The following is a 12,392-nucleotide window of genomic DNA, read 5'->3' as shown; positions in this document are numbered from 1 at the left end:
CCAAACATATTACATTTCCCCGCCAGAAAGACCCAAAATGTTACGATGTTGTATTTCCCTCCAAACATACCACAAATGTTAAGCCTCTGGTCAATATTTTTGCATATGATTTCAAATTTTTGTGATAGATACCGGAGTGACACACTTTACTACTCTGCCTAAGCAAATGAGGGCTAATCAACCGTCCGCCATGGTAGCAATCACTGTACGGGTGCTAGTTATAAAAAACGTAGAAGAAATCACTGATGAAGGAACATATAATATTAATTGTGACTCTATTCTAACGACAAAGTCAAGTTTGTATCCTACGAAATTGTTACTTATTATATAAATAGTTAAAATATTTTGAATAGCAGCGAAGAAAATGACGAATTGTGTGGAAAGGAGCTTGAAATTAGCTTAGAAAGTTTGCAGTTTCCTATACAGTCATCCCAAATAATATTAAGTAGTACTTATTTACTTTTCTCTTAAAGTTATTTATTTCTGTAGCAATCGTGATTCAGCAAGAAAAACGTGTCTTTATTTACTCTTCAGTGTGAAATAAACAAACTTATTGGCGAAATAATTTTGATCTCTTTTTTATTCCTCTATTTTTACATGTGAAAAATATATCCTCATATTTTCGCACGTGAAGATATATGATTTCCAATCATGTCATGGAACGCTTGAATTATATCTGCTTACAGAAATTATACCTGCATCATGAACACGAGCAGGTTGCCATAACACATAAATAGAAACTGCATTGCATTTTGGACATGGAAATTCATTTTTGTTGAAGAAATTTGAATTGAAGTCTTTTGCGTCTACCTGAAGTATTTCCCATTACTTCGTTGACAGGAACAATAAAAGTGCTGTTATGCATTGCTCAATCGGATTTGCTATGTTTTCAGATAAAAGTGCACTGCAAACAGTTTTTGCTTCTTTTGTATCCTCTAACACATCTGTGGAACATGTTACAGTTAGAAATCATAAGAATCTAGCAGTGTGGTATGAACTCTGTATTTTTGATATACCTCGGGACAGACTAATTTATACTACGAATATACAAAAATCGTGACCTATACAACTCGGTCCTCGAATAGTTTTCGGTCTCCTTTGTGTATTTTTAAATGTAATGAATGTTTTCGTACTATAATGAAGATGATTTAATTTTCGTTAACACATTTCTTGCACGGATTGATAGTTAATATTACTTGAGTGGGGCTGCAATATAAACACGATATAAAAAACCTCAACATGTACGAGAGCGCAACACCATTACGCAACAGACTTTAAGTTCACTTGTAACGATATGGATTTCTCTTTTTTATTATCTGCATTCAGAAGTGAATTCTTGTGTGTTGGCAATCTTGTATTATCTTTTTGTAAGAGGTAGTGCACTCAAATTTTTATTATAACTTAATACCTGTTTGCATTCTACACTAATCGTAATCAACACGCCCCATCGATTTCAGACATGATTATGGTTGTGAAGGTAGGTGAGGAATAATATTGCTACGTCAAGAATTTTGTTCCTGTGTGTAATCAATACTTTTGCTAAAAGTTGAGTAACAGGCATGAGATATGGGTTTATCAAGAATATCAAATACCAATAGGTCATGTAAGTTTAATCACTGACAATCTGGTTTTGAAAAGTTAATACTTGAATCCTCCTTTTTGTTGTTTGAAGGTAATTTTAGGTATTTAAATGGCGCTTCCTTATTGATTAGATGCATGGATATTACAGGGTCAAAAGTCTTGCCACATTTTGAGATCTATTCATTCTAAAGAGGAGAGACGCGACGGAAGAGAGAGAGAGAGAGAGAGAGAGAGAGAGAGAGAGAGAGAGAGAAGGAAAAGAAAAGGGAACATGAAATAGGCATAAATGTTTAAATAAAAATTGGAATAATATCCATAAGGACGGTTGCAAACCTTAAATGGAAAAGGAAAGAAGCTTAAAATGTAGTATCGTCACTCGGACTATATAGCATTTCTTCACTGACATATCTGAATATTTCGTTATGAAATGTATACATATCTCATTATTATGCATTACTTATCATTCTTCTGACCATATGATTATTATCCATCTCTCTCTCTCTCTCTCTCTCTCTCTCTCTCTCTCTCGTTTGGTCGGTTTGTCATTTCGATCTTTCATCAGACCAGAAACATCATTGCTATGTTACTTTTCATTGGATTTTCGCTCATGGCTTGTCACGATGGTAGGTGGGGGTGCTGCTTTCATCATAAAGCCAACAGTGCACGTACATTATGTTTTTATGTTTAATTTGGTTTTGGTACAGTAAATTAGTTTTAGATGAATTGCAGTTTCCTATACTGTAATTACGAATAGTTCAAGAAATACATATGTGTCTTTATCTTAAAGCTATTTATGTATGTATAAATCCTGACTCAGCAAGGAAACTATATCTTTATTATATTCTTAAGTATGAAATAAAGAAACTTATTGGCGAAATAATTTTCATACTTTTTTTCATTTTTATATTTTCACATATTGTGAAAAGATAAAATTTCCTATCATGCCATGGAACACTATAATTATATACGCATATCGAAATTATAACTGCAGCCTGGAGTATATGACTGTATTGGATACTTATTCAGCCAGGGAAAAATGTTATATATATATATATATATATATATATATATATATATATATATATATATATATATATATATATATATATATATATATATAAGGGTAAAGTTTGTCAATATCCTAAATGTAAGATAGGAAACAAGTAGGGCAGCCGTTGTAATTAAAGAATTAAAACCTTTGACTGTAATATTTTGTTTGACCGTTTTGCAGTATTCACAATCTATCTTCGGCAACATTTGTAACAAACTGTCTGAATGAAAAAATATTGTTTATCATTTGACCTTTGATAATATTTGTATCAAATCTGTTTTCCAATGAAGTGCTAAAAGGTCATTCTTGCCAAAAATCTACTTGCTAGGGTAGACAATTTGTAGCATTCATCACAAATTGATGAATAAAAGTTTGTTCGACTTAACAATAACTATGCTTGAAATAAAACTTGCCGAGATTAACGTATGTAGCAAGGTTTATTGAGAATCATAAATTTAGAAGAGTCAACATTTGTAAAACTCCCTCTTTGATTTCTTAAGAATTCATAAAGGATTTCTGTTTAACCTGTAAAAAGTAAGTACAGGTCCTTGTTCGTATGTTATTCTTCTTTCCATTTTATTAACTGTCTTTGCGCTTCTCCTTTTCCTTTCCTTGCTCCGTGTATGACGATATTGATATTAGAATGATATTGATTATGAAGGTGGTAAGGGGATGATAACTATATATGAAAAGAGATGATATGTAATTTATAAAGTGGATACCGATTTTATTTTGTTTATAAGTGGATCGTAGGTTGATAGGGAAAAGCGTTGGCAGTTTAAGTAATAAACGATTAAAACCAATCGTTTCATACCCCTTTTATTACATCATACAAATTTTAATATGACGCTTTGCTATAGAAGCTATAGAGACCCACACATGTTAAACCACGGCTTGATATTAACCGTGTTGAAGGTCATATTATTCCATCTGAGGTCAACCACTCTCAACAACGACGGCATACACGTCATCTAAAGTCCTATGCTGCTCAATGCATGAATATGTTTAACATAAGGTTTTTCAGATTGGCTCCCAAGAGTTGCATCATGTTTAATGTATAGGCCTTTTACTATCGGATTTCCTCTTGCGCCCCGAATGCCAAAAGATGGAGAGATAATGCGATGGAGGGCACATAGATACTTTCTACTCTTGAGGGCTTGTGCTCGAGTGCCGTCCTTTTCTTTGTGGCTTCTTTCCACTCTTGCCAGGAAACCAAGTGTTATTTGAGTTCGAATACTGTTGGCGCCTTGACGAGGTCATTGATGATGGGTTACTCTAGCAATGTGTCAAGCTGAGATATTCCGCTTCGCGGGAGTAGAGCTCAAGTTAGTCTGATTACTGTTGTCGGTAATGACATTACTATCCATTGCCATGAAGGGGTCAAATTTGACGACAGTTGGGTCAAGGCTTTCATGATCATTCATGGCGCTGATATTTTCAGCGCATGATGCGGTTTGTATAGATGGCCCAGTAAAGAGTTGCGCAGTGCCTGACTGTCTCTTCTACCGCACTCTTTCCCAACATGTAATCCAGAAGTGTTTCTGGTATTGGAGTTAGACTGTACTATGAGAAGGCTTCATTCGGTTCATCTATTACTGGCACAGTTGTGTCTGAATGATGATCAAGCCAGTGGATAACTTCATTCAGAGTGCTTCAGACGTCTTTAGCAATCTATTAATCTATTGTAGACCTTTAGATATAAGCTGCCCAATGGTCTCTCAGAGCTGCATGCATTTGTTCGCGGTCTTTTATGCTCTGTGTCTTGCCGTTCTGACTAAATCCATGTAGTTTTCGGGGTTACAGTTGACAAGTGACGTGTTGCTGTTATGGTCTGCATTGGCATAGGGGCGAGTATGTAGTACATTTGCTATTTCGCGTCTCCAGAACACTACTGTATGACGAAACGGTGGGATAACCTGACCTTTCAACGTCACAGGCATGCATTAATTTAATTATTTAAATTTTGCCATTGTCTAGCTCTATACTACTTTCAAGCTGTAATTCGACCCTTCGTTGTTAACAACAGCACGTTATCTTCTAATATATTAATACTGTTTGGCCCCGTTTGTCAACAAATAGACTTAATTCGACCCTTCGTTGTTAACAACAGCATGTAATCTTCTAATATATTAGTACTGTTTGGCCCCGTTTATCAACAAATAGACTTATCAAAATTCATTTATACCTTCAAAAATACAACTGTGGAACATGCGACCAATATAAATCATAAGGAACCAATTTTTTCAGAATCTCCAAACATGTCTGAATCGAGATATATACGTTTTCCAATAACATACTAGTCAAAAAATGGATTATTCATATTAGTATGATTTCAATGAGCGATTAAGGGTTAGGGAATGACTAATAATATAACTCAGGTTTGGTATCACCAAAATATATGTGATATGTAGTATATATGTTAAAAGATAACATTTTATCAGGAGAAGAAATTAAATAAAACATTAAGGAAATGTGTATGATTTTTAGACTCTTTTAGTGGGCAGACTTCAGAAGTAGGAATAATAATACATAATACGTTTGATCATATATTCAATCGCATAAGACATGGAAACGATGGCGATAAGATAATACAGATGCTACAATACAATACAGGTTGTTATTAATTATTAAAATAAGCTATTAACAATGTTTGAAATGAAACTATGTTTATAGTAGGTGAACTTGATTTAGTTTTGAATCCTGAAATAGAATCTCAATATTATATCAGGCTGAACAGTTCGTATCAACAGAAGCTGTATTTGGTTTATGGTCAGAACTGAATTTAATAGATATTTGGCTGGAGTTGATTTGGGTTAAGTTTCAGTTGACTTGGAAGCGAATACATCACTTTACACAAGCTAGGTAACGTTTTAATTTGCTTGCTAAACCTTACTTCCTGATATAGATTTTTTTTATATTTGAAGTAGGTTATATAACAGAACACTCAGCTATAAAAGCTATACTTAATATTAAAAAGTATTCCAAACGTAAATGTTATTGAAAATGTATTAATTCTCTGTAGCCGATTCAGACTACATTAATCTCGTTCGAAATATATTAAAACGTGTAACATAACAGTATAATATAACAGATAAAGTAAAAAATTAACTGTTTTAGTCTAAATGTCAAAGATACGTTAGTTCTGGAAACATTGCAGATGGAGACAAGGGATACAGCTATTTTTCTATTCCTCTAATAAAGTTCCTCACAAATCAAATAAAAAACACAGTGAATAATGCATACATTTATGCCTACCATGTATGAGTGTATGTGACACATTATTTGTCTGAGATATCTTCTTTCTTTTGTGTTCCTGACTTGGGATGACAGGGTTAATAAAAATGTAAACGTCGTTGAACGTCCAAATCTGATATGAGTAGCTTCTGAAAATGTGAAGCAAAAATACAAAGGATGTAATAAATAACATAGAGAAATAAATTGATACCCACCGTGAAAGAAAACTCACATTAGCAACTAAACACTACACATGTTCATGTTTATAATCCATGGATTGCCCATAGAGCTTGTTGGGGATTATTCCATTCGGGCACTTGAAACACACATTAACCTTCGCAACGAATTCTGTGTTTACTTGTTTCCTAAAGGAAATGATCCGAATCAAATCCATGCTAAGAAAAGCAATAGATCTCATTTTTTTCTGAATGAATCTGTCAAATTGCATCTGCATGTATCGCATCTAGGTAGACTGGTCCTATGTCGTACTTATATATAAGGGCCGGCAGCCAGGTTACGCGTATTGGTTGAAATTTGGATTACCTAAGCTGAAAAATAATGATCAGATTGGTTTTCTATCTGGAAGATATATAGAGAAAATAACATAATTTTGTACAATGTGATGAATTACACAGAAGGAAAGACAACAACTTCCAGCGTTGACGTTATTATTAACAGATGTTTGAATGAGTATTACGTTTATTTGCTTGGCCTTTTATTCATGGTGTTCAACATTTTCGTCAGTTTTGGTGATTTGATCAGAAAATGGCATCCGATCTTTGATAGGGACATTAGAGCTTTTGCAACTTCAAACAACAGTAGTTGAAAGTGATTCAATCTTATTCATGGATGTCGACAAGGTAATCCCTTGTAGCCTAGGTCTTCATTCTTTCTGTTGAAATACTAGTACTTCTTGTAAGGACAAATGAAATAATGAGACGCTTTCACATAAACAATGACGTGTTATATTTCTTTGGTTTAATTTATATCTTATTTAATTGTTTGTAAGTTTTGAAGAAGAAAAAATATTTTTAATTTCATTATATGTCAAAATAATGTAGTTTTATTTACTAGGAACTTGTACTTTTGCAGAAAATAGCTTGAACTTGACTGTTCATTTTTGTGAACGTTAGGCTGATCTGGTTCCCGACCTTAATTCACAATTAGTAACAGCCACGTGAACAAGTTATTTTTAATGCATTTTTATAGTGGTATTAATAAGGTTAAGATTGAGTCTGTATTGAATACGTGATCCTAGGCATGAAAATAGTTTCAGTATAGTAAAAATAACTTTTGTTTCTCGGGTTGAAATGATAGGTTTTTATCATAGACAAACAGGGGCTACGTGATTTTTTTTATCACGTGTTCCTTTTGTTTGCGATTAAGCATTTCCGAAAATGCGCATTACTTAGTAATAATAGTGATGTTTGGATAGAGATCATAGAGTCTAGGCTCAAAAACGCTTGACGTCAAGTCGTTTCCTTCTGTCGCCAGTTTTCGAGTTATATGTTAATATTTTTCTTCATTATTTGGATATTAAAAGATTAATTCGTTTCTCTGGAAATATTTTTGTCCTCACACAGAATTCTTGAACAAAGACATTTCTTAAAAAAATTTATTTGGATTTCCAACACCGGAGTGTTATATCTTTTGTTTCAACAAGGAACTGTTGACCACAACGCAATACAGGATACAGCATACGTCATCGACTTCCATCTTGGATTCTTCGTCGGGACCAGAACTTTATTTAATTAGAACATTTCAATATTAGGACTTCTAAAATTGTATTCGTGGATTATTCTTGGAGCATAATTGGATTTGATTCTTAAAACCGTGAGTTCTTATTTTTTTAATATTTTCAGTATTTTTCCAGGGAAATAATTAATTTGTTATATTTTCCAAAGCTTGATATTTTTCCTCATTCTTGTGTTACTGTTTATTTGAGCCTAAACAAGTATCATAAGAAATTAGTACCTCATTATAAGTTGTGGAATTTAATTATAATTATAAATTAAGAGATAATAAGAATCTGAATATGCTCTTAAAGGAATATAATACCTTTTGGAAACAAATAATGAGTCGACAAAATTGCCAATGTTAATGTTGAAAATGGTCTGCAACAAATATTAAAGGGGATTACGTCCCTTATTTATTAGTGCATGCTTTATAAGTTTCGTAAGTAAACAAAATGGAAGAAAATAGCTTTAGTTATAATTAATTCACAGAGAAAACATTATTCTTGGTGGCATGCTATGTTCAAGGCTTGATTCATTTGTAACTGACAGTGTTCAGTGCATACGTAAATTTCCGACATTCTGTAAGAAATTTTCTTGTTTAACGATAAGATTGATGTTAGTGGAAACAAACGCATTTTATTACGAGTTGAACCTTCTAAAAAAAATCAGAAAAGAGAGAAGGGCAGCAATCTTTGTAAAATTCAAGAAATGATATGTTTCACTAGAATAAGACGTGGTAATGAAGATAAAAGAACGTATGGTGTTGTGAATTAAATTCCAAAATATCCTGGAATTATGAACACAATTCCTAATAATTAAAGTTCTAATTGAACGTTCGTAGAAATCCAAATTAAGTCCAACGCTGAACGTATTGATATGCCTGTGATGGCTCTTAAAGTGTTCATGTGACAACAGGCTTTTCTTCGATCACAATAACATAATTCAAGAAGAAATCCTTACTTGAAATTTCAGTATAAATTCAAGACTCTGTATGCAAGATTGTTATAGAGCGCTTTTGCGTTTGCACAGAAAAAAACACAATTAGAATAATTACAAATCAATTACTGTACAAAACAGTAAATTGTTTCTGCAAAGCATAAATTAATCACCTGTCCTGTATCAAGATTACATGGCATTCGGTTGGACCTCAGGTCACAATTAACATTTTCTTTATAATAAAAAAACTCCATTACCTAATAAAACAAACAACCTTGTAGAAACTTCTTATTGTTTACCAAAAATGTTAGTTATAATTACAAAGTCTGTCAATAACATTAAAATTTATCGCATACACTATGTCAGGTACACCAGAAGAATCCCCATAACCTAGACCCAGAACAAAATAAACGTGTTTACTTATATTAATAATGATGATAATATTAAAACAGTCAATAATTCAGGTCAAGTGGAAAATAAACTTGATTTTTGACAAGGAGAAGTCTAACATCTAATGAAAGAAGACAAAATTAAAACAACTTAACAAACAAACAATATATATATATATATATATATATATATATATATATATATATATATATATATATATATATATATATATATATATATCGTACTTCTACAGTAAAATCATATATCAAAGAAAAAGGGTAATGTAAATCAGAAACAAAAACAGCAATAATAATAATAATAATAATAATAACAATAATAATAATAATAATAATAATAATAGAAATAAGACACTCTCGCCAACAAATTGCATATGTAGTAAACTTACATTAAAATGCAGCCTTCATCGTGTTCTTCATGAAGAATCCATAAGAACATTTCTAAGCACACGGACATAAGGAAATAGTGTAATCAGGCTATACGAAATTTGAGTTGCCGTTCCACCAATGAATATAAACAGTGGTGATCTCATATGACAGCGACAATAACTCGTGCGCAAAATATCGTTTGATTTTTAAGTATGAGAGACAACAAAAACTCTTCCAAGGTGTAGGTAAGCTTCCGGACAAGACTTTTATTTATTTGATCAAGCAGTTAACACAATTATTGTAATAAATATATACATATTGAATATAGATTACTAATGTCAATTTGACTATATTTTTTTAATCACAGATGAAGATTATCCCAAACACACGCATATTTAGAGAAGTTAACATAAAATGTTCAGGTGGAGTACGGGAAAATTCGACATAGCATCAAATTCTTATCAATTGAAGGTATCATTGAAATTCTTTAATTCATACGAACAGACCAAAATCAATAAAATCCTGTTTGCAAATTTCATAATTGAAAAGGTGCTGTGGAATAAATAAAGCCACTGTGTGGTCTGATATTCATTTAGATGTCATCATCTTTCAAAGAATGCTTATTATATGGTTAAAGACACTACTACTACTGCCACTACTACTACTGCTACTACTCTACTACTATTACTGCTACTACTACTATAATAATAATGTTAATAATAGGGATCCTATTTTTTGTTACTTTTTGCGTGGGCTCACTAGTTCACCATACAATTTTTTCTTGTCTTGGTTTAACGGTCTAGTATCCAGTAATCTCTTTCTCAGTGCTTCAATTTCCTTTTGTAAACGTTTGTTTTCTTCTATGAGAGCACTCCCTTTTTTTCCCTTGTTCTTCATATCCTTGCGAAGGGCATTATAATTCTTCTCCAGATGGTCAAATTGCTGCTGTAGCGTATTAAATGAAGTTGTTTTGTTTTCAAGGCTTAGTTTTAATTCTTCTATTTCTTTTTGAAGTTTCATAATCATCTCTGACTGTGTTTCTACTCTCTTCCCGACTTCTTCCTGTATCTGTCTAAGTGTCTCTCCCATATGTGCAAAACCCCGATTCATTGTGTTTTTCATTACTCCCATAGCCTCCTTCATTTCTTCATTGGCTTGTACAATTTCTTCAAGACGACGACCATCTGACTCCATTTGTAATTTATCCTTAGCTTTCGTTGGGTCATGGGTTTTTAGCTGTTAGAAACAAAAGTGGAAATAGTAAAAAAGAATTTTGTTCCGTATTTTAAGTTTGTTTTTCATTGAACAAAATAAATAAATTAAGCAAATCTTCGACCGAAATCAAGAAATATGTTGTGTATATGGTAACAATTGTTGGTACATTTTATTTATCTCGTCTTTGCTTTTTTATTCTTTTTTTCTTTTTGACTACCGTCTTTTCTTGTCATTCGTTAGCATCTAAGATTTAAGGATGAATTGCTTTTGGTATTTTAAATATTCACATAATGACGCATTATTTCAACTAATGATGAAGGAGCACCATTTCAAATGTAATTCTTAAAGGCTAATGATGATGAATTCCAAATTATCTAGGAGCACGAGACTGGAGGGAATGAAGAAAGTTCCAAACATTTTAGTATTAATGTAGTTGGTAATACTTTCTGAAGAATTAAAAATAATGTATAGCATATACGTTTAGTAGAATTCACTACGAATAGGCTTACCCCCATCCTGGTTTCTCATCAAAGAAGTCACTGTTTAGAATTCATATATCTCTTAAATAGGAAGGTTATGGCTAAATGAAATATATATGAAGCTAAGATTTCATTGTTGTATATAATTGTGATCCACCAAATTTATATATTACTCGTTGAATAAATCATATACTTAATTGCCCTTTCATAATGACTAGCATTATACATATTCAGATGTTGTTGTATGAAATGTTAAATTATATTGTTCATAATGTTCTAAATAAAATGTTGTACCTTTTCTTATTTAAAATAAAAGGCCATGCCAAAGTCAACTAAAGAACGCTCATATACATAATTTGAAAATTTCTTTTGAAGCCCACAACATCACTTTCCAGTAACCTGTGTCGTGTTTAAAAGCAAATGCCATAAATTTCAAAGTTACCTTGTGGTCCAAATGGTCAGGGAAATCATCAGACGCCAAGTTTGCTGATGACGAAGCAGTGCCTGAAACTGTCTAAAACTGGTTAAAACGAAACAATAGAAAACATTTAATTGAAAATTTAACATTGGGTGAAAAAGGCAAAGACACAGAAGGAAATTTTTCCATAAGAATTCAGCAATATATCTGAGATTCAAAGCTCAACTACACTACATTTTTATTGGTTAAGATATATTTTGTTACCTGGTAATATGGTGTTATTTATCGTTGCATAGTAAATTAAAGCAACAATTTATAATAATAATAATAATCAGACATTTAGACAATGATGAGATTAAAGAAGTGAAACTGAGCAAGAATTATGTAGACAAAATAAGAAAATATGTTGAAAGTCTTTTGGAATTAGGGCAATGGTTGCAGGAGCTGTTTTAATTTGCAGCCCCAATTTTTTGTTTGTTCCTTCTTTACGAAATAGAAATCTATTAGAAAATTGAAAGGCAAATTTAATGAATGCAAGAATGAACAACAGGGCCTTATCAACTGATAATAAATATTACTTTTCCCGCTAAGGCATAAAGCCAGCATACTACACTATTAGTGGTAAGAGCTAGTGATAGTGATGATTATACATTTTAGCTTGCTCAAATAAATAATTTGTAATTTTTGTTTCATAACCTTTTTAATATGGCAAGGAATGTAGTCGTATGTTGTCACCACTACAATTAGCACCTGTTATTTTTCCTTTTACACTTTTTACAAATATTTGGCTTTGGTTATTCAAAACGTTTCCTTCAATCGCTTAAATAAATATAAATGATACATTTTACAGCGATTATTTTATTTCATTGAATGGTTATTTGAACCTTGCTACTAAAGTTAATTGTTTTTAATGAAATTGTATTCAAACTTTTATCAATCTGCTAGATGTCCAGCAATGTAGGACAT

At 32.2% G+C, this 12,392-nt stretch overlaps 1 protein-coding gene across 1 annotated transcript; it reads right to left on the bottom strand.

Moving 5' to 3' along the window:
* Positions 1-9,599: 9,599 nt before the first annotated feature.
* Positions 9,600-11,601, bottom strand: LOC149788941 (uncharacterized). Its single transcript, XM_089975808.1, has 2 exons — positions 11,451-11,601; positions 9,600-10,550 (listed from the first exon to the last, which is right to left on the bottom strand). Exon 2 carries the CDS (start codon positions 10,506-10,508, stop codon positions 10,053-10,055), a length of 456 nt encoding a protein of 151 aa, XP_089831934.1. The 5' UTR covers positions 10,509-10,550; positions 11,451-11,601; the 3' UTR covers positions 9,600-10,052.
* Positions 11,602-12,392: the final 791 nt, after the last annotated feature.

The sequence above is a fragment of the Sinohyriopsis cumingii genome, chromosome 11 (genome assembly GCF_028554795.1).
Source record: "Sinohyriopsis cumingii isolate HCF-2022 chromosome 11, ASM2855479v2, whole genome shotgun sequence".
Lineage (NCBI taxonomy): Eukaryota > Metazoa > Mollusca > Bivalvia > Unionida > Unionidae > Sinohyriopsis > Sinohyriopsis cumingii.
Note: the sequence above shows the minus strand (reverse complement) of the source record. Positions and strands in the feature narration are given on the sequence as shown.

What these genes read in the sequence shown, in the direction of transcription:
- LOC149788941 (XM_089975808.1), bottom strand. Translation starts at nt 10,508, where the DNA reads ATGGAGTCAGATGGTCGTCGTCTTGAAGAAATTGTACAAGCCAATGAA.